Source organism: Megachile rotundata, chromosome 8, assembly GCF_050947335.1.
Source record: "Megachile rotundata isolate GNS110a chromosome 8, iyMegRotu1, whole genome shotgun sequence".
Lineage (NCBI taxonomy): Eukaryota > Metazoa > Arthropoda > Insecta > Hymenoptera > Megachilidae > Megachile > Megachile rotundata.
Window position 1 is genome coordinate 12667121 of NC_134990.1, and position 27673 is coordinate 12694793.

General features: G+C 35.0%; 1 protein-coding gene across 3 annotated transcripts in view; it reads right to left on the minus strand.

The window, feature by feature from the left end:
- Nucleotides 1-27673, minus strand: part of LOC100877700 (uncharacterized) — a 216876-nt gene that overhangs the window by 26299 nt on the left and 162904 nt on the right. For all 3 annotated transcript variants that reach the window (XM_076534252.1, XM_076534251.1, XM_076534250.1), the window contains exon 4: nt 21902-22026. In XM_076534252.1, the coding sequence (XP_076390367.1) occupies nt 21902-22026 (125 nt within the window). The remainder of the gene's footprint in view (nt 1-21901; nt 22027-27673) is intronic.

The following is a 27673-nucleotide window of genomic DNA, read 5'->3' on the forward strand; positions in this document are numbered from 1 at the left end:
CTTTTATTTCGATGGGTGTTCGTCGAACGTGTCCAGCAAGACGTTCAACCGAAAGAATACTGGCAAGGATCCCTTTTCCGGCGTGTATCATCTTTCCACGAAGCGGAGACGCATCGAAAAAAGATGTCGCTGGACGATCCTCGTTGCCGGACGTGGAAAATGGAACTCGTCCTTCGTCCGCGACGGCAACATCCCCTGGGATCCTTTTTACCAGCGTGTGGAAGTCTTGTCAGATAGGTCTTGCCAAGCAGGCGGTTGTCAGGGTGGAACTGATCGAGCAGGATGTCGATAAATCAAAATCCTTGACACGTTGCCCTGGTAAAAAAGAATTGGAACGTTCGACGGCGAGATCATCATGGTATCAGCTGCCTGAGTATTTTAGTTAACATTTTATTTAGTGCATGATGCAGACTTTTTGAGATTGAACGGTAGATACGTATTAATTTCTCATTTTAACGTAGATTAAGGTTTAAAGATGAACTTTAATAGGTGCTAGTAGGATAGAAGTAGCACTTTTATGTATGAACTTTGCAAAATTTTTCATGACAGAAAAGTATCTCCAAATGGTACTTATGGCACATCAATTTAAAGGTTGAAGTCTGTAGAAAAAGACTACCTAAATGATTCATTACTATTCCTACCATAAAATGGCCGGCTATCAATTTTAATGGTTTATGATCAATTTGTAAACAAATCATGCTTGAATAGGGATTAATATATTTGATTAAAAATTCATGACAGAAAAGTATCACCAAATGGCACTTATGGCACATCGAATTAAAGGTTGAAGTCTGTAGAAAAAGACTATATAAATGATTCATTACTATTCCTAGCATAAAATGTCTGGCTATCAATTTTAGTGGCTTATGATCAATTTGTAAACAAATCAAGCTTGAATAGGATTCATATATTTGATTAAAAATTCATGACAGAAAAGTATCACCAAATGGCACTTATGGCACATCGAATTAAAGGCTGAAGTCCATAGAAAAAGACTATATAAATGATTCATTACTATTCCTAGCATAAAATGTCTGGCTATCAATTTTAATGGCTTATGATCAATTTGTAAACAAATCAAGCTTGAATATGGATTGATATATTTGATTAAAAATTCATGACAGAAAAGTATCACCAAATGGCACTTATGGCACATCGAATTAAAGGTTGAAGTCCATAGAAAAAGGCTATATAAATGATTCATTACTATTCCTAGCATAAAATGTCTGGCTATCAATTTTAATGGCTTATGATCAACTTGTAAACAAATCAAGTTTGAATAGGGACTGGTTCATGTGATTAGAAATTCATGACAGAAAAGTATTACCAAATTGCACTTGTGACACGTCATTTTAAAGGTTGAAGTCCGCTCTAAACGGTAGTGTAAGTGCCCCATAAAAATTCCTAATATCAAACTACTATTATTTATAACAAATAACGATAAACATGAAACATAACATCATACAGAACGTATTTCCTTTTTTGAAACCCAACTCATTTTCCCAGTAACGTTAATGTACCTGTAAAATGAGTTAATCTGTACGAAGCACAAAATGCGTAAAAGCCTAGCAAACACGAAGTGATAATTCGTGGACGCCGGACGCACGTTCGGCGAAATTAAACCGAAACACGTCCGGGGAAGAATCGACGCATTAAACAAATCCGAAAACAAAGGGTGTTTGGGAAATTTTGGTAATCCAACGGTGGACAATGGGGAACGACGGGATGAGATTTCTATGGTAAACAGCCTCTCTGCGATTCTGGTATCGATCACCGTAGTCGTGCAATTCTTGCCGGTTTCCGGTGCGGCTCAGCATTATGAAAACGAGCAGACAGCTGAAAAAGCTTCGCACGATGCTCGCCAGCTTCTTTTGGCAGCTTGTCAAGAGCCTTCTTTTGACGCGGTCCCTCGAAAAAGTCATCATTTTAATATGTATGGCTACGTCTTTATTAATCATTCGTGAGTAATGGCGGACGAGAAGAACTCAGGCGAGAAGAGGCTCCAAGAAAAAGATCCTCGTCGACTAATAAAAATGTTAAGCACGACTGGATTTTAATATTCGTGGATCGTTAATTTATCGGTCAATCCGGCGATTTATCGTCGCTTGATTAGAATATTGGATCAACGTATTTAAAATGGAAGGCGACGAAACTTTTTGGAATTCTCCGCTGTTTAATCCTTGGTTAATTAAAACGGAAGAAATATGAGCGTCGACGCGCAATGCATTATGAAACCGGGAAATTAATATCGACCAGTTATTGATCTTCGTAAACTGTAGTCTTTCTAATTAATTTTTTATTAGCCTCGATTCAATCAAATTTGCCGCTAATTAAAATACATCGGTAGGCTAATTAAATTTAATTATTATTGGTGTTGATGTATTGATAGAGTGAATGACTTGAATGTTGATCAGCCATTTTGTATGAAGAATACTAACGGGGCACTTATGTAGTCATTTCACTGATACTTCAAGCTTTAAATTGATGTATCATAAGCACCCTTTTACGATACTTTTATGTCATGAAATTTAATTCGTATTGATAGAGTGAGTGTTTGACTACTATGTTGATCAGCCATTTTATATGAAGAATACTAACGGGGCGCTTATGTAGTCATTTCACTGATACTTCAAGCTTTAAATTGATGTATCATAAGCACCATTTTACGATACTTTTATGTCATGAAATTTAATTTGTATTGATAGAGTGAATGTCTGACTAGTATGTCGATCAGCCATTTTGTATGAAGAATACTAACGGGGTACTTATGCAGTCATTTCATGGATACTTCAAGCTTTAAATTGATGTATCATAAGCACCCTTTTACGATACTTTTATGTCATGAAATTTAATTTGTATTGATAGAGTGAATGTCTGACTAGTATGTTGATCAGCCATTTTATATGAAGAATACTAACGGGGCACTTATGTAGTCATTTCACTGATACTTTAAGCTTTAAATTGATGTATCATAAGCACCCTTCCACAATACTTGTCATCCCAAAAAAATAATCCAGTAATCCTCACATTTCAAAAAGATCAAAATACTTGAATTCAATCGAGAAAGTAATTTAAGGAGAACAGAGATATAATTCCAGATAGTTGTAGACGTAGATTTCTTTGATAATCTTGGTTTTAACGGGAAGGAGTCCGCGAAGGAAAACGCGTAGAATTGTGGAAGAACGTGGTACGAAAACGGATGTCGCTCATCGTGACCATAGTGAGGGGTTTGAAATCGTTAAAAGGAATGCGCAGTCGAGCGAAAAAGGCCTCACGGGGCGCGGTAAAAGGGAGATAAAATAATGTAGAAAAAGGTTTAAAAAGCTCCAACCGAAACGACTGGGGAACTCCAGGAGTTACGTTTCATTATTTTTTATTCCACTCTTTCAACTTTCCGTCTGTCGTTACGGCTTCTCCTTCTTAATTGAATAGTTCATCATTAACTATTTTATGGCTGTTATTGTCACAGAAAGATAATATTTATTTTTCCAAATTTTTTGGATGTTGTACTTTAGACGTTATTTTGGGATATTTGGTAATTTGGTGGGGGTCGAATTTACATATTTTTGGGATTCTAAATTGGGACGTTTGAATACTTGGACTTTGTTAAGTTAAATTTAGAAGTTCTTCAAGTTTAGACATTTTCATATTGAATTTAGAAATTTTTCAAATTTAGACACTTTCAAGTTGAATTTAGAAATTTTTCGATTTTTCAAATCGTCTACTATAATGAACCACCCTATATTAAAGTAAAATGCATTTAAGTAACCACCAAAAATACGAAAGTCTGTAAAACATGGTTCGTGAAGGTGTTCGCGATGTTCGTCGACGGATATCGGTTGGCAATACGGCGTGAAGTGTAAAACCGACAGAATGGAAGTCAATTTACGAATACATCTCGAGAGAGAGGTGGAAAAAGGAACGTCTGTGATCCTGCAAGCCCAGCCACGCTAGGATTACCGTTTCCTTTCTCGATTCTCGAGCACTGGAACCCACGATATCTTTCCATTTCCCTTTTCTCCACCCTCCGCTCTTTTTACGATTCGACCCCCCTGCATCTCGTGTTTTCTCTATCCCCGCATTCATTCTTAGATAATCCGAGGAGTAAGTCGATATACGCGTCGGGTTCGAAATCGAGATCCGTCGGAGAAAAAGGGCTGCGTAAAAAGAGAAAGGGCTGACGCGGTAATATCGCGTCTAGAAGGGCAAAATTGATTCCTACCCCGCTGCGAGAAAGGGGTGGTACAACCTCGTGACCGGACGCAGAACAGGGACGGAATGTCTGTCTGCGTTCAATATTTTAATAAAAGCCACCCCGTGGTTTCGTCGCTGACAACGATGAACTTTTCGAGGGTGCCGATGCTTTACACCCCTCGAACCACCTGCTTATGACACCTGAACCGCCTTATCAACCCTACTCTTTTGATGAAAGCGTGGGAAAAACTCAGGTTCATAAATTTATACAGGTTGACAATTTTTCTGGTGCTGCAAAATTGATGGGGTTAAACGATATTTCGAGTGGGTGTCAAATTTCGAAACCTGAAACCTGATATCTGATATCAGATACCTGAAACCTGAAACCTGAAACTTGAAACCTGATATCTGATATCAGATACCTGAAACCTGAAACTTGAAACCTGAAACCTGAAACCTGAAACCTGACACCTGACACCTGAAACCTGAAACCTGAAACTTGAAACCTGAAACTTGAAACCTGAAACCTGATATCTGATACCAGATACCTGAAACCTGACACCTTTTGTAAATACCTCTAAATATTTTTTAACTAGTTATGAAATAAAGTAACAAGTATAACCTAGAATATCAGCCTCTGTCACCCAATGTTAACCTTCTTCTTCACCTTCAATTTACCTGTAACCTTCGTTTACCAGTTTACTTCCATCCTCAACATCCACTTGTTTCCCACAAATTTTGTATACAAAAATCCCTTCCTCCAGTTACCAATAAACCGAATAATAGTTAATAGTACTGACTGAATAATAGTTAAGAGTGAAATAACCGAATTAGTAAAGTGAAGTCCAGAGAAGCACAACTTCTTTCTTGCCCGCGGGAATTGAAAGTTGTTTGACTTGTCGGAGCTACTTGATCGAGCATCAAAGAGTGTTTAATCGAGAATTTACATGGCCTTTCCGAAGGCCTTGTCGAATGGTAAATTGTCGGAACGTTGCGAGGGCATATGTAAGCAGCAACTTGTTGCACGTTGTTCGTTACATACAATTTCGATACACGAATTTCCGCGTGTTTTGAACATTCGCTGAAACGGTGTGTGGACTGCCAGCAAATATTTTGCGGTAATTGAGCGGAGAATTTCGGGCGGTAAAACTAATTACGTTAAGTAGAATTTGAGGTTGGTTGCTGTTAACGTTTATTATAATATGGTGCAATGAGATCTCGTTAGAGAAACGCTTCAAAAACTTTTTAACGTGGGGTGATTTTGGTGGAATAATCTTTTTTATAAAATTAATTATGTCAGAACTTGTGTATGTTTTTATGGACTATGGTTATACTTGTTAATGAATATTTTCACAGAGGAGGAATTTTCTGAATATAAAAGATACTTGACTGACTAGAATAGTTGTAACTATTATTTTTCATTAATTAAAATATTTGCAATTATTATTCTTGACTGACTAGAATATTTCTAAATAATATTCTCACCCCATTACAATATTTCTAATTAATATTCCTGTCTAACTAGAACATTCCTAATTAAAAATCTTACCTAAGTAGCTTACTTAAAAATACTTCAAGCTGTCAATAAAATTACCTTCAAACCAACGAAGCAGAAGCGTAATCTCAAAAATGTGATCAGAAATAAAAATACGAGAATAAGGTATGTAGAACACAGCGAATGAATAACCCAGCAATGAATTACTAGGTTATTTATCAGCAACGAGAAAGGAGGATGATTGTTGCGGCTGTTCACTTGCAAGCATCGACCGCTCGAACTTTCAAGTACCATTTGGAGAAGCTCTTGACTGGCACGTCTTTGGTTTATTAAGGCCGTCTTGGATTTCCAAGAGGTCGATGCTCGCTTATTACCTTGGCCACGCTTCTCCAGAATGTGTGAAACCACCACGCCGTTCTAAGGCCTTAATTGAAACATTGTCTGTAGCTTCCGTTAGTAGGTATGAAGATTCCGTTGCCTTTGTGCGTTACAGCCGCGTGTTTATCGATCTTGCGAACGCTGTTTGTACGCAAGGTTCATTAGCTCCTTATTTCGTTCAATCTCGATCGATCTATTAACAATTTCAGTATTCCACGAGCAGTTGTGAAACGAAAAAGTTCTTCGAAGAGATAGTCTCGAGTTATTAAGCATGTGGCAAGATAAAAATACGTATCAGGTTTCGGGTTTCAGGTCTCAGGTTTCAGGTTTCGGATATCAGGTTTCAGGTGGCAGGTTTCCAGTATCAGGTTTCAGGTTTCAGGTATCAAGTTTCAGGTGTCAGGTTTCACGTTTTAGGTATCAGGTGTCAGGTTTCCAGTATCAAGTTTCAGGTTTCAGGTTTCTGATATCAAGTTTCAACTATCAAGTTCCTCGTTTGAAATTTTTAATATTAAGTAACAAGTCTGGTCGTGTGAAGTGAAATTTATTTCTTAGACACAATCTACTTATTCTCATTGAAAATTTAATGACTTTAATCGTCACTTACTACAGACACTACGATGCACGTACATCTTCTTCCAAACGATTCAACATCCCATAACTCACAAAATAGCGCACAGTTTCCACGCGATATGCAAAAAGAATACCGACACTGGTAGTCGTTAAATCGTGTTGCACGAAAAAGTAACGAGAAACGTGGCTCGAAACGAGGAGAGAACTCGGAGAATTTAAAACTGGGGACAGAAAGAGAAAGCGTCTCGTTAAGGTGACTGTTTCAACCCTTGAAAATTCTGCGAACGGAAGGGTGAAAAAGAGGGACGTTCGACGCGTTCATTTTCGCGAGAACCGTCAGGGATATTTATTTTAAAGCGAGTTCTGTCAGTCAGTACATTGAACGAGATCCGCACGACAAAATTAGCGATACGTTATTATTACTAGCTCTATAGAAAGTTTAGTTAGTGTACTCCCAGTTGAGAGTGAAACGATATTTACATAGAATATGCAGGAATTGTTGGAACTGTTCCTGTATTTTCGTTGCGAAGTCGTGTGAAGTGAAGATAATCACTCGACTCGGTAATCAAAACGGGAGAGGATTAATCTGAAGTGCGATATAAAATTATGGAATAACTGTGTATAGTAATACTTCTAGTTGCAATTTTTAAATGATGTTAAAATTTTTTTAAGTTCAGTATGAAGAGTCCTTATTTTTGACTTGTGGGCTGAGATTTTTGAAACGACCTGTACAGTCTTTATGACAAATGCGTTAGAAAAGGACCAGGTGTTAAGCACAGATCGATCCGTCGTTTCAACGAAGAAACTTCCGTTCATCGTTCTGTATACACGAAGAGTAACCAGTGGTTTTGCTGTATTCGTTCTTTACTGTTTCCTCTTGCTGAGCACCGACGGTAATGCGCTTCTTGGTACATTAACCTCGTCTTCCACACAGTTCTAGACCACTCACACGTACACTGCGCGATGTACAGGCGAGCACAATAAAGGCTTGCGTACAGATTATCCCTTCAGGTTCAACTTCAATCGCTACGGAAACGAAACATCTTCCTCGTCGATGCATCCGTTAACAGCCTTAGGCTTCAACGGAAACTTATCTCATTTAGAAATCAATCTGAACTACCTTAATAAATTTTCACTTCAAACTTCAGTGTGCATATAGAAATATTTTAGTATATATCTTGTTTGGATGTTGATTTCAATTATTTAAATATACAGGTTGCTTCAAAATTGATGTGAGGTATTTAAGTCAATAAATTGCTTGAAGATCAACTTGAACTATTTTAGTAATTTGTTTGCTTGAGGATTAGTTTACTTTATTAGTTTGTTTGGAAATTCGTTTGAATTATTTAAATGTACAGGTTGTTTCAAAATTAATGTGAGGTATTTAATTAAGTAATTTGCTTGAAGATCAACTTGAACTATTTTAGTGAATTATTTGCTTGAGTATCAGTTTATTTTATTGGCTTCTTTGGATGTTTATTTGAATTATTTAAATCTACAGGTTGCTTCAAAATTAATGTGAGGTATTTAAGTCAGTAATTTACTTGAAGACCAACTTGAACTATTTTAGTGAATTATTTGCTTGAGTATCAGTTTATTTTATTGGCTTCGTTGGATGTTGATTTGAATTATTTAAATGTACAGGTTGCTTCAAAATTAATATGAGGTATTTAAGTCAGTAATTTACTTGAAGACCAACTTGAACTATTTTAGTGAATTATTTGCTTGAGTATCAGTTTATTTTATTGGCTTCTTTGGATGTTGATTTGAATTATTTAAATGTACAGGTTGTTTCAAAATTAATGTGAAGTAAACTATCTAACGCTGATATCCATTCGAGATAAATCTAAACAAATAATTTATTCTAAAAAAACCAAGGAAGTCAATGAAAAATGACACACGCTGAATAAAATATCTGAAATTTTCAATCGAAGGTGACGATTGTCCCCGAAACATTATCCGAAAGAGCGATTTCTCGAGTTGTTTAATTATTATTCGCATTCGATAGAAGAGAAAAGAACACCTTGAAAGGCAGTTCAATTAATATGAAGTGGATCCAACGAAACCCGAGCATAATAAACGCGAAGTAAAGTGTACTGCTGAATATTATAATGAGCTTTTGTGCCTGGAGCACTCTCATTAACCCTTTACCTCATTTACATATCACAAGTGTCATCTAAAATATTAATTACCCCGTTCGAAGGATTCTCGATAACCGTCAAATTGGACGAAACTATCGGACAAATGAATTTTTTACGAAAAATCGAAGAGAAAGAGAAAAATCAGTACGTAAAAGCTTGTCAACACTAAAATTGAATGTTTAACCAAGTAAATGGTATTTGCTTTCTCGGAGAATTCATGGCTTTTCCTGCACGTTACCAACCTATAATTTCTCGTGTCGACTGACTAAGCATTTCCAACCAACCATGGACCATCCAACATGAACGACCGTTCTCGGACACTGCCGAACCACTTAACCGATTGTTCCGTTTCGTTCACTGACAATCTGCTTCCGATTATCGTTAGGATACTCGATGCCATCGGTTTCCGTACCCGGAGAATTTATTTAATTATAAGGGTCGACGGTTCCCGTTTAACCGAGTGATTAGAACAAACGGTCCATGAAACTTCTATGTTTCTAATACTTTTGCAATTTACAAAATACTTATAGACAGCTTTAAAACGATGAATATTACATTTCGTATCTTTAAAAAAATTGTAGTTTGTAAGCTATTTATGTAAGATGGCTTGTAGAGTATTAAGAGTAAGTAGTACAAGCATACAATTGGTCAGACATGTACTAATCAGACATGTACTGATCGGCCATTTTGTATGAAGAATATTAAGGGAGTACTTATGTAGTTGTTTCATGGATACTTCAAGCTTTAAATTAATGTATCATAAGCACCCTTTTGCGATACTTTTATGTCATGAAATTTAATTTGTATTGATAGCGTGAATGCCTAACTAGTATGTTGATCAGCCATTTTGTATGAAGAATGCTAACGGGGCACTTATGTAGTCATTTCACTGATACTTCAAGCTTTAAATTGATGTATCATAAGTATCCTTTCGCGATACTTTTATGTCATGAAATTTAATTTGTATTGATAGAGTGAATGTCTGACTAGTATATTGATCAGCCATTTTGTATGAAGAATACTAACGGGGCACTTATGCAGTCATTTCACTGATACTTCAAGCTTTAAATTGATGTATCATAAGTATCCTTTCACGATACTTTTATGTCATGAAATTTAATTTGTATTGATAGAGTGAATGTTTGACTACTAAGTTGATCAGCCACTTTATATGAAGAATATTAAGGAAGCACTTATGCAGTCATTTCACTGATACTTCAAGCTTTAAATTGATGTATCATAAGCACCCTTTCGCGATACTTTTATGTCATGAAATTTAATTTGTATTGATAGAGCGAATGCCTGACTAATACATGCTTATACTACTTGTTTTTGAGATTAAGTGTCTGTTGCTTGCAATTGACAGGCAAGAATTTTATCATATTAGAAAATAGTTCTTCAGAAATTGTGACGAACATTCTAAGACACTGAAACAATGCATAAATATATGTGTAATATAATATGGACTCGATTTTCAACCCCTATGATCAACTACTTTTCATATTTCAATTCGATCGAGCGATATGATTATTTTTAAATTTCTAAAACAATTCTATTACGTAAAACTTCATAATTAAAAGAGCGTTCATAATTTTACATAGTTCATAAAAAAAATTGCTATGAAGAAACAAAATTTCCCAAAGAATCACAAAGTGTACTGAACCCTAATTCTCCCCAGTAAATAATCTTTGAATTAAACATAATCCCTGACTTTATATCCCTTATCACGTACGAGGAGTCCCTCGTAGCAGACAGACACCCCTGCAGGCGTTTTAAAGTGAAATGGCGGCTAGAAAAGGGGTCGCGGGGGTTGTTGTTCGCGACAACGACACTCGCTGGCCAGCGTTTCTCACCCCCTGGTAGAAACGAAACAATTACAACTATGCCCCAACAATTTATAATTCTGCAACGTGCAACCCTTCCGCCCTCTTTCCCTGTTCGCAACGGCGGCGCAGTTAAACGTTATTACTTCAGTCGTTGCAGATAATTTCCCTCGTTTGTTCGCCGAGGCATTTACTGTTCCAGGAAAGGGGGGTTGACGAATTCGCACGGGTGTACACGGCCGAGAGACACCAGGGGTTGAGGTGGTAGCGCGTGGAATCGGGGTTGGATATAATTCGCCGTTAATTCCTGGCAACGAGAAGGAATCGCGGGGTTGCAAAGGGGTTGCGGGAATTAAGTCGACGATAGTTTTGTTGCGAGTCAAGTAAAGCGAAAGGATTAACTTCCTGTTGATATTACCGGAATTAGCAACATACAAATTTTCTGCACTTTCAGTTTTAATAAAAATACGTTCATTAATTTCTTGGGTTTACGAAAAAATACAATTGCGGATCTTATTGTTCTCGGAGTTCATTAATATCTTGAATGCTTCTAACGAAGCGTGAGCTTTTAATTTCTGGCGAGGTGCGTAATTACCATATAATAATCGCTATTATCAAGCATACTAAATTGCGGTGAAACGTTAAATTCGTAATTGCTTTCAAACTTAATTTTCCACGGTCAATTGTTCTCTAATAATTTTGGGAAATTTCTGAATCGCTCTTTTCGTGTCAAAAAATTTAAGCAAAAGTAATTTTTAAAAACTTTTGCAATTATTAGCCTTTTGCAATTATTTCCCTTTATATTTCTCTGAAACGTTTCCGCTGTTATAGACAGTTCGCAATAAATGTTCGTAAATAGTTAAGGAAACATTCACTTCTAAAGGAGCTATTGCTTTCGAAGTTAAGCATTCGTCAAAGATAAACGAACAAAAAGGGACAGAAGTTGTTCGACGTTTCGCAACGTATTCTATTCCTTCTGCTTTGCCAACTTCGCGATCGTTTAATTTCGTTTGTCTTCACTTTAAATGCAACCGTTTTGAAGCTTTCCGAGGGTAAGGAAAGTCTTGAGAACTTTGAGACGAACGGGAAAGCTGAAACGTATTAAGTAGTTGGCAAGTAGTTTGAATTGGTGTGTAACTTTTGTAGTTTACCATTGCGTCCCTGTTTCTCGTCGAATATCAATCAGCCAACAGATACCCTTTCAACAAACTGAAACCGATTCACTTTTAGGCGTCAATCAACGCTTGTCTATTCTTTAACGTCTGTATCAGACAGATAGTGGAAAAAATTTAAACTATTTCAAGTTTCATGTATATTTCAAGTTTCGGTTAAATTTAAGTCTTATTCCAGTTTGATTCAAAAGAAAAATTTCATAGCGTTTTAAGTTTCATATTATATTTCAAGTTTCACTCAAATTTAAATCTCATTCAAGTTTGATTCAAGTTTGATTCAAGTTTAATTTAAGATTGATTCAAGTTTGACTCAAGTTTGATTCAAGTTTGATTCAAGTTAGATTCAAGTTTGATTCAAGTTCGATTCAAGTTTGATTCAAGTTTGATTGAAGCTTGATTGAAGCTTTATTCTAGCTTGATTTAAATTTGATTCAAGTTTGATTGAAGCTTGAATCAAGCTTGATTCCAGCTTGATTTAAATTTTATTCGCGCTTGATTCAAGTTTGATTCCAGCTTAATTTAAATTTGATTCAAGTTTGATTCAACCTTGATTCAACCTTGATTCCAGCTTGATTTAAGTTTGATTCAAGTTTGATTCAAGCTTTATCTAAATTTGATTCAAGTTTGATTCAAGCTTGATTCAAGTTTTATTCAAGTTTAATTCAAGCTTGATTCAAGTTTGATTCAAGTTTGATTCAAGTTTGATTCAAGCTTGATTCAAGCTTGATTCTAGCTTGATTTAAATTGTATTCAATCTTGAATCAAGTTTGAATCAAATTTAAATCAAACTTGATTTAAGTTTGATTCAAGTTTGATTTAAATTTGATTCAAGCTTGATTCAAGTGTGATTCAAGTATGATTCAAGTGTAATTCAAGTTTGATTCAAGTTTGTTTCGAGCTTGATTCAAGCTTGATTCCAGCTTGATTTAAATTTGATTCAAGTTTGATTCAAGTTTAATTCCAGTTTGTTTTAAATTTGATTCAAGTTTGATTTAAGCTTTATTTGAATTTGATTTAAGTCTGATTTAAAAAATTAAAAAATTTCAATATTCCAAAACTTGCAAAATTTCAAAATTCTCAAAGAATATATAAATAAGACAAAAATTATCAGCATTATCAATATCTCTGATCACAGCACTGAAACCCTAGTTATTAAAAATAACATACTTTCCATCATTAATCAATCCAGCAAAGCAAACTCACCATCAATCTCCGAATTTTTCAAAAATTCCGACGATTTATGTTCGTATGTGTGTTTCGGTATGAAGTGTTTCAATAAATTCGTTACCACGTACTCGTGCCTTTGGCCGCGACACTCCTCGCGATATATTACACACATAGGGTACTTTCGTGTTCGCTGAAAGCGATTGCTTCGTGCTTCGTATTATTGAGGTCGAGAAAATCGACCTCGTATTGCTTTCCACCCGCTCGCTCTCTCTTTCAGCTCTCGCTTTTGATGTTCGCGGCGAAAAACTTTTTCGGTACAACAGAGCGCAAGGGAGTTCCGTGATATTGTATCGCTATCGATTTCACCAATAAAACGTCGTGTCTACTTCGGTACCCGCGGAAATACCGGGAGAACGTCAGTTTACCTATTCTTCCTCTCGGTAGACAAAATCTATTCTCAATTATTGCGTTACCTCACTGTTTTCAATGTTTCACCCTTCAACACATTTTTTAGAACTTCTGACGCTTTTGATACTGCTGAGATAGTGGACATTGTGTTAGGGTTTTTTTAAGTTCTGAGACTCTTATTAGGTTAGGAAAATTTTATTTTTGTATGATATTAGCATGGAGGAGTGGTGTTTTTAAATTTTAAACAATTCTGTATATGTTTTATGAGTTTGTGCAATTTTGGGAGTTGACAAGTTTAAAATATTAAAATTTGAATTTTTTAAATTTTGTATATGTTCTTTGGGACATTGTAATATTTTAACATTGCAAGTTTGAAATATTGTAACATGTAATTTTTCAATTTTTATGATTCAAGACGTATGTAGGTCAATATAGGTGTCTCAAAAAAAATACTTCAAAATTTATGCAGCTTAGAAAATCTACTACATAGCAACTTTATTTTGGAACAAAAGAACCCGCAATTTTGGTAATTTAAAATATGTGAACTATAAGAATTTTGACGCTAAGGAGCCTGGAGAGTAGAGTTCGAAAGCGTGTTGAGATTTCATGAATTTGATAATAAACTCGGCGCACAGCGAAATCGAATGAAACGTAGGATTCTTTAAGAGATATGAATCAGAATTTTCCGCGTGGAATAAGGGCTATCGATCAAGCGGAGAATCCGCGAGGATTCCAAAGAAATTCCTGATCCAGATTCCAGTAGCTGACGAGAGGATCGCGCTCTCTCGAAAACCGGGCGCTGCAGTAGTAAAGCTCGATATAAATCAGACCGCGCCTTCGACTTTTAACTGCACTACTTTCTACTTCCTTCCCATCGCTATCTACCTTGTCCATCGTTTTCTTTTACCACCCAACTGGCCGCTGTTACCCGACACGTAATTACGAGCATTCGACGAGGAACTTCCGGCTTCCGGTGCTTTTACCACGTTCGTGATTAACGGATACTTCGGCAAGAACGCGGTAAATGAAAATCGGACTTGAACAATTCTATCACTTTTACTTCAGATGATTTTTAGAAAATTTTAATATTAGAGTCTGTAGAATGACTTTGAATGAACAATACTAAAAATGTAGGACTTTACACAATTTTTACTTTTGTTAAAAATTAATTGTCTTTAGAGGTGATTCATAGTTGCCATTCAATTTAAGATAAGAACTTTAAATGAATATTTTTAGCTGTATTTACAGTGTTGTCTGATGTATAAAATATTGTCAAGCAATAATGGTTATGTAGTAAACTAATGAATTAATGAAGGAAAAATAATTTTAGTGAAACTCATCAAAGTTTACAATTAAAAATTGTTACAGTTGCTATCTGTAAAAAATTTCTGGTATAAGAAGATATATAATAACGTATAAAATATTACTGTTAATGGACATATAAAATGAAATAAAAAATTTATATAAAGCAAAAAATATTTTATAACAAAGTAGTGTAAAATAAAAAATAAAGTTATATTTGTTCAAATCGTCAAATCCCCAAATATAGAAATCCAAATACAAAAGAATTGACAATCTTCCAAATAAAAATGATGAAAATTAAAAAATGCCATCACATATCCCGACTGCATTTGCAAATCTCCATTTCTCCATATTCCCCATGCTTCCAATATTTTTGACCGTACACAAAGCTCCCCCGTATCCCATGCATCACCATCGAAAGTAACGAGTGCTTTCAACGAAATTCGCGATCTACATGTGCGCGAACGTATATATTTTTCGGACAAATATAAAATTTACCGAACATATTCGGCTGCTTATATATTTGAATCCTCGACGGTGAAACGTGCCGGGTTTTCGCGAAATCCTATCAGTTCGCCGGTGGAAAATAAGAGAACGAAGCCGAGAAAATGGAGGGAATGGATCCAGTGCAACGTTCTACATGATTTCATCATCGCGGCCGTGTGTATGCGTATCGTTTGCCAACAACGGAAAATGTTTTGCTACCGATACGTGTGCGACAAAACTCATAACGACGATTCGGAATCGTTCAATTTCTGACGTACATTCCGCTGTCGACGGCGCAATGTTCTCAATTTTACCTGCTGTGATTAATCGCTGCGTTCAATTAAACTACTGGCTGATTCAAAATTAATGCAAGCGTTCGTTACTTTAATGGAGGCTCCATTATTCGTACGTTATTTATACATTATTCTTTAGATTTACAATTTTAGTGACTTCGGAATATTTTTTACGTTATTATGAGTTTTAATTATTTATAGTTTTGTGGTTTTGTATATTTATGTTTTTAGTTGCATAGGAATATTTGTGACATTGTTATGATTTTTAATTATTTATAGTTTTGTGATTTTGTATATTTACTGTTTTAGTCGCATAGGATTATTTTTTACAACATTGTGATTTTTAATTATTTATAGTTTTGTGGTTTTGTATATTTACTGTTTTAGTCGCATAGGATTATTTTTTACAACATTGTGAGTTTTAATTATTTATAGTTTTGTGATTTTTTATATTTATGTTTTTAGTCGCATAGGAATATTTTTGACATTGTTATAATTTTTAATTACTTATAGTTTTGTGATTTTGTATATTTACTGTTTTAGTCGCATAGGAATATTTTTGATATTATCATGATTTTAAATTATTTATAGCTTGTGGTTTTGTATATTTATGTTTTTAGTCACATAAGAATATTTTTTACGTTCACTATACATAAATATCACTATATTTAATTATTTATAGCTTGTTTCATGTATGTTTAGATACACATGTGCATACATATATGTATGCATTTGTAAATACACACATGTGTACACCTATACATATATTCATATTTATTTTCCATACATATATTGTCACATATGTGCTATTATACCTTAATAACATACACAACAATATTATTATAAATTTATTCATCCCAATTCTCTACTAAAAATAATGACAAACTTGCTTATACATTTTTTCCTTTTCAAATGAAGAACAAGAGACAAATTTCAAAACGAACCTTTAGTAATTAAGACAAATTTGGTAATTTAGAGTCCCCCCAAAAAAGAAAGTGGAATAAACTACTGGCTAATTACAGAAGCTAGATGATCGTAGAATTATTTGACCGGAAATCGGAGGCAGTAGACGTCGAGTTTTATCCTTCCGGTCGAACGACGATCTCATCCGGGCGATTTTTAATCGAGCCACCCTTGGATCAGCCTTTCTCGCACTCACAAAGCGTTTTCCAGCAAATTCTTTCGATCCATTTTGTTTCTGTCACCCCTCCACTCTCGTTCCGCGCGAGAGTTGAAAAATCACTTGACGCTACCTTCTCTGACCATCTCCGATCAGATAATCGATAAATTTTCATCCGTTGCAGAAATTAAATTGTGAGAACACGAGAATAAATTGAACTATTACGAGGAAAGCTGGGATTAAATAGAATGCCGGATAAAGAATGATCGGAAAAGATAAAGCAAGATACATCAAGTATACAAAAGCTGAATTTGATGAAATTGCGGTAGAACACAGATTGAAGAAAGAAAATTGCTAGACAATTCTTTATGAACTGAAAGACAATTTCTTGTCGATTACTGTTCTTTTATATATGAAGTAAAATTATAGCGAAGGCAAATGTCGATAAAACATATATCAGATAAATTGTAACACCTCAGAAATTCATAAAAATGCAAATATTGGTAAAAAGGAAATAAAAATTGTGTATAACACAAAATGTGAAGTGTAACAAAAGAGAGATCTGAAATTTAAATCAGTCATTTTTATTTATATTTATTAATCTAGATCTGTTTTATCTCCCAAACAAAAATAGCACAAAAAATTTAATTAATACGATCCATTTGCTACAAGAATAATTCTGAAATATCCAGGTTAAAAAATTAAAAAAATAAAAGCACATTTGTCTCTTTGTTTCTCTTCTATTTTATTAATCGAAACAGATTTCCATAAATTAATTTACATAGCAATAATTATTAATTGTTATTTATCCTCCTATTAATTTTACGTCTCCAATTTGTTAACGCGATTCGCGACGAATAAATTGGTGATTTCGTGACGTTTACGGGTTTATTCCATTGTTCGGGTAAAGACAGTTGTTTCGAAACAACTGTTGGTCAAAGCGAAAATTCGTTTCGTCGACAGAAACCGGATTTCCGGACTCTATTTTCTCAGAGATGCTTCTGTGTACGACCATCCGCAACTTCGTTACGTTCTGTTACCACAAAACGAAGTATGCTCTATATTTTCTCTTGTGAAATGATCCATGGCGGATTTCTGATCCGATACGCGTTCGTGATGCTTGGAAACCACTTTGTCTTAGTCGTTTCTGTGCTTTTGTAGCGTTGATATCTTTGGCTTTGAAAGAAAATATGAGGGAAAGTTTATTTTGGGAGTTGGGGAAAGAAATAAATATTTGAACATTTGTGGATTTTAGGATTTGGTGATTTGGGGATTTTAGGTTTTGGTAATTTAGGGGTTACAAGGTTTGGTTAATTGGGGATTTTAAGGTTTGGTAATTTGGAGATTTCAAGGTTTGGAAATTTGGGGATTTCAAGGTTTGGTAATTTGGGGATTTTAAGGTTTGGTTATCTGGGGATTTCACGGTTTTTCATTTGGGAATTTCAAGGTTTGGACATTTGGGGATTTTAAGGTTTGGACATTTGGGGATTTCAAGGTTTGGACATTTAAGGATTTAAGGTTTGTTTATTTGGGGACTTTGAGAATTGGTAATTTAGGAATTTCAGGATTTGGTAATTTGGGGATTTCAGGTCTTGGTCATTTGGAGATTTTAAGATTTGATAATTTGGAGATTTTAAGATTTTGTAATTTGGGGATTTCAGGATTTGGACATTTGGGGATTTGAAGGTTTAGACATTTAAGGATTTCAAGGTTTGGTTATTTGGGGACTTTGAGATTTGGTAATTTAGGGATTTCAGAATTTGGTCATTTGGGGATTTCAAGGTTTGGACATTTGGGGATTTGAAGGTTTAGACATTTAAGGATTTCAAGGTTTGGTTATTTGGGAACTTTGAGATTTGGTAATTTAGGGATTTCAGGACTTGGTCACTTGGAGATTTCAACATTTGTTAATTTGGGGATTTCAGGATTTGGTTATTTGGAGATTTTAAGATTTGGTAATTTGGTGATTTGAAGATTTGGTTATTTGAGAATTCGGTAATTCAGAAATATAACAGCGTTTTAATAATTCATCGATCAATGCTACGATTGATGCAACCCGATAGAGTACTAACATGTTAAACACTTTATCGTACATACTGTACGTGTTCAACTATGAATAACGCTTCGATACAACACGAATGCAGCGCGAACTAACCAGATTAGTATTTGCTCAAACTCAGGGCGGACCACAAGCGGGTCGATAGTATGCGTCAGACCTAAATGATTTATAACAAGACTAATTAATATACTCTGTCAATTTATTGATATCAATCACTAATCAATTTTTTCTTTACTATTCAATCACTGCCTTTGATTAAATTTCTATGGGTATCAATACTATAAGGAACAAATCTACTTTTAATCTAAGGAAAATAGAGCGAACTCATAAAGTGAAGTTCAGAAGAATTTTTAGAGGATTTTCTAAAGATTTTTAGGGCTTGATAAATGTGGGAAGTTGTTGCTGGTTTGGGAATTTCAGTAGTTAATTTTTATATTTTTAGGTTAGGGATTTGGGAATTTGAGAAGTTTGGAATTTGTGGATTTAGGGATTTGGTTGTGGAGAGATTTGGGGGTGTGGGGATTTGGGGATCAAGGGATTTAGATATCTAGAGATTAGGAACTGTAGAAGCTTTGAGAGATAGGTGCTTGGACGCTTAGATATTTCAAGATGTGAAGATTTGGGGATCTAGGTTTTTGAAGAGCTATGAATTTGGAGATCTGGGCATTTGGAGAGTTAGGTAGTTAGAGACGTACATAGGTAGCTGGAGACCTAGGCATTTGGTCCAGGTATTTGGACTCTTAGGTGTTTGCAAACTTCCACATTTGGAGATCTGAGCATTTGGAAATATAGGAATTTGAAGATCTAGACATTTGAAGACCTAAGAATTTGAAGATCTAGACATTCGGAGAGTTAGGTAGTTAGAGACCTACATAGGTAGCTGGAGACCTATGTACATAGGTCTGTAGCTACTTGGAAGCCTAGGCATTAGAACACTTCCAGATTTGGAGATCTATGCATGTGGACAGTTAGATGTTTGAAGGCCTAGATATTTAGAGACCTAGCTACTAGCAAACCTATGTATTTGAAGACCCAAGATTTGGAGAACTATGTACCTGACCTAGCCATTTGTAGGTTTAGGTATTTGAACAGCTAGATGTTTGCAAACCTACACATGTGAAGCTCATTTAGAGATCTATGTATCTGGAGTCTAGGTATCTGAACACCTAGATATTTGCAAACCTACTCATGTGAAGCTCGTGAGCATTTAGCGACCTATGTATCTGGAGATCTATTATCTCCCAAACCTTGATGCTACAAAAATTTCACACCTAAACATCTCCAAACATAGTAACTATTTACAAACTTCAAAGCTCATCCTTCAATCACATCCACCCAATCCAAGCAGCAAAATAACCAAGTAATCCACCTGCAAGCTCGAAACCCACGAAGAAAAGTGTTTTATTCAATCAAGCAACACATTCTGACGAGGCAAGCTCGAATATTACCAGCTACCCAAGAGAATACAACGCATCATCCTCGAGGGCAGAAAGAACCTACGTGATCTCACGATGATCTATGAACTGTTAACGCTCCGCGCGGAGGCAAAGACGAAGGATCACATTGTTAGCTTTTCAACCGTGGAGGTGTTGGTTGATACACAGTCGGTCCCAGGGCCGTGCAGAAAGGCAGTGCCCGATACGTGACCGGAGTGTCAAAACGTTCAGGCAACCTTTCAAAAATCCTCTCCCTTTTTCCGCTTCTTTATCGCCCCTGTCGCAAAGCGACACGCGGACCAACCGATCCACCGTGTTAATCACCGACGTTTGCTGCAAGCTCCGTGTCCTCTCGCCAGTGATTTTTTACCGGATCGTCGCTGATTAGAGACTACATTCGCGCCACGTCGCACTTTTTATCAGAGTTTATGGCCGGCGCGGCTCGAGATTTCTCTTTATAAAGCTCACGGCTATATCGCGTTTTAAGCGCGAAATCTACTACTCGCCTTTTTTCAGGGAACTGATCACAATCTGCGTTCGTACGTGAAACACTTTACTTTTTCTGCTGAATTGATTGGGTTGAGTACAATTTTATTGCTGGGTTTATTGTGGAGATTTATTTTTTTTAATTGTTTACTTTATATTTTTTGATGAGGTACTCTTGAAAGTTTATTATTTTTAGGTTAAAGTAGGTTTGAAAGGTAGGTAGTTAAATTTACTTCAAAGGAGGTTTGTAGAATTTAAATTTGGCGCGTAAGTGATGTTGACCTTGAGCTTGGTTTTCAAAGCCAAACTTCTTTAGTTATTCTGTCATGTACTCCTTTGTAACGGTTAAAAAGTTTCAAGGGAACCATAGGTGCAAACTCAATCGTTTACTGGGAAATTAATAAATTTTTATGTAGACGGCAATATAACGAGAGTCTGTACTTTCTTCTTGAATAAATTGACTCATGGGTGATTTAATATGAAAAATGTGCTTATTGAAACCAGGTTTTTGACATGATTTAAAAATTGTTCAATTTTTGTGTAACCAAAATATGAAACACCTCTTGATATATGGCAAGTTTTATTGTAATAGGAATACTGTGGTTTTAATGTATGAATTGCTTCATTTTTATGAGTGTGATTGAATTGCACCATTTTTATTAATATAAAAATTGCTTTATTCTTATTAATATAAGAATCGCTCAATTTTTATTGACATAAGAATTGCTGCATTTCTATTAGTATAAAAATTGCTGCATTTTTATTAACATAAAAATTACTACACTTTTATTAATAAAAAAATTGCTCCATTTTTATTGACATAAGAATTGCTGCATTTTTATTAGTATAAAAATTACTGCACTTTTATTAATAAAAAAATTGCTCCATTTTTATTAACATAAAAATTGCTGCATTTTTATTAATAAAAAAATTGCACCATTTTTATTAACATAAAAATTGCTGCATTTTTATTAGTATAAAAATTGCTGCATTTTTATTAACATAAAGATTACTGCACTTTTATTAATATAAGAATTGCTCCATTTTTTTCAACATAAGAATTGCTGCATTTTTATTAGTATAAAAATTGCTGCACTTTTTTAACATAAAAATTACTGCACTTTTATTAATAAAAAAATTGCTCCATTTTTATTGACATAAAAATTGCTGCATTTTTATTAGTATAAAAATTGCTGCATTTTTATTAACATAAGAATTGCTGCATTTTTATTAATAAAAAAATTGCTCCATTTTTATTAATTTTTGAATTGCACCATTTCACAAGACAGTTAAATTGACTATTTTTAATGAAGCCAAAAAGGTACATAATTAAAAGGAGTTGAACTAAAATTGAAACTAAACACTCACCACCGAGAAGGAATAATCCACAAGCGACCAGGGTTCTATGATCCGAACAACAGTGTCCAATTAAAGCTGAGATCGTGGCAGCAAGGACTAGTATCAGCGCTACTATTTGAAACGGGGCTGAAATCCTGAAACAAACCCATGTTACGTTAGTCAGTTTTATTTATAAATCATAAAAATATACATTGCACTCGTTTTTTCAAATTTGACTAATTTTCAAAATGACTCTTTTGTGATCCCATTTTGCACCACCTCAGTAAATTACAAATTTACAGTGTTAAATTTTTGTTCAGTAACCTGTTTAATAATTAATATCATACATCATCGGATAATCAATATCATTCATTATCACTCTTTAATAATTAATATAACCGAACACCAACTGTTTAATAATTAACATAACCTGTTGCATAAACTTTTACAAAACAGAAGGCTCCAAAATATTTTCCTAGCGATATTTCAACTACATCAAATAACTTCAAGAATAAATACCCATAAAATAATAGATTAACTCTACTACGTGTCTGCAAGATTTTTAATCAACAAAATCCTCCCCGATCTCTGAACGTGGATTACAAGTTACCTTCGAGTGTTCCCCTCGGCATAGTTAAACGCGATACTCCACGACCGTTCGCCTCAACAAGACACGCGTCGTTCGGGGATGAAAATTGATGTTACCATCATCTGTCACGGCACTTCGGAACTTTGCCGAGACGAAGACAGAGGAGGTTAATCAAGATTTTCGCGGAAACTGGAGTTCCAGGTGACAAGCGAATTCGATCATGTCCTCTGAAATTTTCATCGACTTCGAAAGCTCAAACTTCTTCGTTTCGATGAAGATTCTTTGAATTTAACGAAGCTTTAAGATTTTCAAGATTGAGTATAAATATCACGATCTAGGGATTTTTCAGTGACAGAATTTAAGGGACTTTCGAATCTGGGGTCTTGGATATTTAGGGATTTTTGGATCTGGGGTTTAGAGATTTAAGGATTTTTGGTACTAGGAATTTTTGGTATTAGGGATCTGGAATCTAGGAATTTTTGGTACTAGGGATTCTGGGATCTAGAGATTTCTGGTATTAGGGGTTCTAAGATCTAGGGATTTGGGAATCTAGAGATTTGAGGGTTTGGGAATTTTTGGTACTGGGGATTTTGGGATCTAGGGATTTCTGGTATTAGGGGTCCTAAGATCTAGAGATTTGGGAATCTAGAGATTTGTGGGTTTGGGAATTTTCGGTACTAGGGATTTTGGGATCTAGGGATTTCTGGTACTAGGGATCTTGGGATCTAGGGATTTGAATGTTTGGGACTTAGAAATCTAGGGATTTTTGGGTTTGGGAATTGTGGAATCTACGGATTTTTGGAATTTAGGGATTTTGAGATTTAGGAATATGGGAATCTAGAGATTTTGGGAACTTGGGATGTTTGGAATCTAGGGATTTTGGGATTACTAGTAATTTAGGGACTTTTGGATTTAGGTAAATATTGATATAGGAATCTAGGGAATTCGGTCATCCATGAATTTGGGAACCTAGGAATTTTTGAATCTAGGGAATTGGGTGAAATTTGGGGATTTTGAGATCTAGGTAAATTTTAATATGAGAATCTATTAATTTCTCCAATTACGAATTTGAGGACCAAGAAAGAGAATTTAAGAAAATGGGGAAATATAAATTTGAGAATCCAGGAATCTAGTGACCCAGAAATTTGATGAGCTTGCAAATTTTTCAGACATACAATACAGCATCATTTTTACAAAAATTTTCTGAACAATCGCTAAGAATTGTTCACGTACCACGATCTCAAAGAGGTTCCTCAAAGAAAGGCACAATTCCAGGCGCGATAATTGAATCTCTAGTGGAAATTGCTCGATCATTAAATGAGTCCGATGAAATCGAATGGAAGTAACGCGAGAGCAGTACAGGAATCTAATGACGAGTGTCGAGCACGCAAGATAGTGGGAAATAAGTGCTCAAAGCTGGCAAAATGGTTTATTGTCATCTCGCGTTCCCTTTTCGACCGCCGTTCTTCATAAACAGCCGATGGAATTGGCAGCGAAAACGAGAGAAAAAAAGGATCGCGTGGAGATCCTCGTCGCGTCAAATTGATCGCTTAATAATGCAAATACGATTTGAATCGTTAACTCGAGCGGTGCTTGATAGGATTTCAGTTAAACAATTCATTCGTGCTTAGGTGGTTGGCTGGAAATTGAGTTTCCCTGGTAACGCCGGCTGAGAATATCACTCGAAACCACTGATTCGTGGTATTTCGATGAACTGTTCGATATAGTTTGTGGTCATTTTATTGTGGTTCAAATTGTTATATTTAAAAAATTTTTTTAATTTGTTTGTAAAGTCTCAAATTATAGATTTTATAGTTTTTAGATTTTTAGGGTTTTGAGACTGAAATTCGGCTGATTGAACATCCAGCTTCCTAAATTCTCAAATTCCAAAATTCTCAACCCCTAAATTCCATATTCAACAAATTTCAAATTACCCTAATCCTCAAATCCCTAAACTCACAAATTCTACATTTCCCAAATTTCCAGCTCTCCAAATTCTCAAATTAGCAATTTCACAATTTTCCAAATTTCCATCTCCCTAAGTTCTCAAATTCCAACCCTCTCAACCCCTAATTCCAAATTCACTAAATTTCAAGTTCGCCTAATTCTCAAATCCCCAAAGTCTCAAACCGTAGATTCTACATTTCCCAAATTTCCATCTCCCCAAATTCTCAAATTCCAACCCTCTCAACCCCTAATTCCACATTCACTGAATTTCCATCTCCCAAATCCTCAAATCCCCAAAGTCTCAAGTCCTAAATTCCACATTTCCCAAATTTCCATCTCCCCAAATTCTCAAATTCCAACCCTCTCAACCCCTAATTCCACATTCACCGAATTTCCATCTCCCCAAATCCTCGAATCCCCAAACTCACAAATCCTAAATTCCACATTTCCCAAATTTCCAGCTCCCCAAATTCTCAAATTACCAATTTCACAATTTCCCAAATTTCCATCTTCCTAAATTCTCAAACTCCAACCCTCTCAACCCCTAAATTCCACATTTACCAAATTTCCCACTTTCCCAATTATCATCCCCTCCCAAATTCCCAAATTTGCCATATTTTAATAACGTATTCGTAACATTCAGATATTTTAAAACAGCGAAAATATTTACCGATCGTGACGTTCCAGGAATTCCTGAACAAAGTTTCGCGCGGCCGAACTTTTCATCAACAAACGTCGACTCGCGCGAACGAAAAAAAAAATAGAGGCATTAGGCGGAAAATGCCGGACGGGAACGGCACGGAAAATCTAGCGAAAATTCGGTGAATTTCGCTGGTGAAAACTTAGTGACAGACAGAGATATTCCGGGAAAATTCTGTCCGCGAGGCAGATCGGATGGTCGTATCGCGAAGGGTTGTCGTTGCAGGTAAAATGGCGGAGGACATGGCAGTCCAGAGGTAGGGAATTTCGATACCCGGCTGTAATACACGTATTCGTAGCTATCCTGGTAAATGGAGCATGCTGGGTAACGACGCGTCTCGCAGTAAGGGATGCTGTTCCCTCGAACCAACCCCTACTCACTCTCGAGTTTTGGAGATCATTTCACACGAACTATGTCGATCAGTTGAATGCCGATTTCATAATTTCTTTGAATACCGACGTTTTTAGCTCTTGTTGGAAGTTTTCATTTTAGCTCCTTTAGGAAGAATTTGTTTTATTGGCAAATTCGGGTGCAGGAAAATTAGTTGAATGGATAGAATGTCAAGATCTTATGTTCATGAGAGATGTAGGGAATTAATAAGGAAACATAATATGTTATTACAACGAGAAACATTGATGTTAAAATTATTAAAATTGTTGAAATGCAAGATGATGTTAAAATTGAACAATTATTGAAATGAAACATTATGTAAAAATTAAGATAATAAAATGTGATGTTTAAAATTGTAATAATTAAGCTAGTTGTTAAAAGAAAAAAATTGAACAATTCCATCAGTGATACAAAGTAGAGATTTATTTTTGAATCACTCTGTACAATATATTAGTTTCTGTACAATATATTGTCATCAGTATTAGACACATTTTATACACAAACAAATTAATGAATTTTTTACATGAAGACATTTACGTGATAATCATAAAAATTACTAAAAAAAAAGTTTATGTAAACATTCTGAACTTGAAAAATTAATTTCTGTCACTCTGAATAACAGTAGTTTTGAATAATATTTTGTGAATAATTTTAAACGAATATCATCAATGCCACTTTGTACAATAACAAATGTCTACCCAAATTATTGAAATAATATTTGAATTTTTTTAATGCATAATTTTGTTGTATAACTTTCATAAGTTAATGAAAGTTCTATAAAAATTTCATAAATTTTTATTGAGTGTATATTTCCTACATCAGTTATTTAGAGCGAATAAATAACTGAGAACAAATAAAAATAGAGGGTCGATTTGAATTTGTTGGAATGGAGCTAGTTACCAGCAGGAAATAAACGGTATATGAATCTCGTACGTGTGTCATCGACGTCATTATATCGAGGTGTGGCAGCTATTGCGAATGACGAAGAATGAGGCGCTACAGGCGACGTTTATGAGACACGGGCTTGATTAAAACGTAATCACGCTGCCAACCGTTCGAACGGGAATTAATATCGTCAATATAAATGTCGAACGAGATTTTTGCTTCCAGGCGAGTGCCACTTCAATTTATTTATTTTTCGTTGCGCAAGTTTAGTCGATTTTAATCAGATACCGCGAATGAAATTGTATTACGTTTTGCCGATGAAGATTGGAATTTTTATAAACGCCATTGTGTATACTAACCTATAGGCTACGATAAAAATGATGAAATATTAAGTGTCCATAGTTGAGGTTAGGTTAGACAATTTTTACAGACGTACAATAAAAATGATTAAATATTAAGTGTCTATTGTTGAGGTTAGGTTATGAAGTTTGTAACAGACCTTCAGTAAAAATGATAAAATACTATGTGTCTATATTTGAAGTTAGGTTACAAGGTTCATAACAGATCTATAATAAAAATGATAAAACAGCAAGTGTCTATATTTGAGGTTAGATTACAAAGTTTGTAATAGGCCTACAGTGAAAATGACAAAATAACAAATGTCTATGGCTGAGGTTATGTTACAAAGTTTGTTACAGATCTACAATAAAAATGATAAAATATCAAGTGCTTATATTTGAGATTAGGTTACAAACTTTGTAACAGATCTACAGTAAAAATGATAAATTAACAAGTGTCTATGTTTGAGGTTAGGTTACAAACTTTGTAACAGATCTACAGTAAAAATGATAAATTAACAAGTGTCTACGTTTGAGGTTAGGTTATGAAGTTTGTAACAGATCTACAGTAAAAATGATAAAACAGCAAGTATCTATATTTGAGGTTAGGTTACAAACTTAGTAACAGATCTACAGTAAAAATGATAAATTAACAAGTGTCTATGTTTGAGGTTAGGTTATGAAGTTTGTAACAGATCTACAGTAAAAATGATAAAACAGCAAGTATCTATATTTGCGGTTAGGTTACAAACTTAGTAACAGATCTACAGTAAAAATGATAAAATATCAAGTGTCTGTGTGTGTGGTTAGGTTATGAAGTTTGTAACAGATCTACAGTAAAAATAATCAAATAGCAAGTGTCTATAATTGAGGTTAGATTAGAAAATTTGTAACAAACCTACAGTAAAAATGATCAAATAGCAAGTGTCTATAATGAAGGTTAGGTTAGAAAA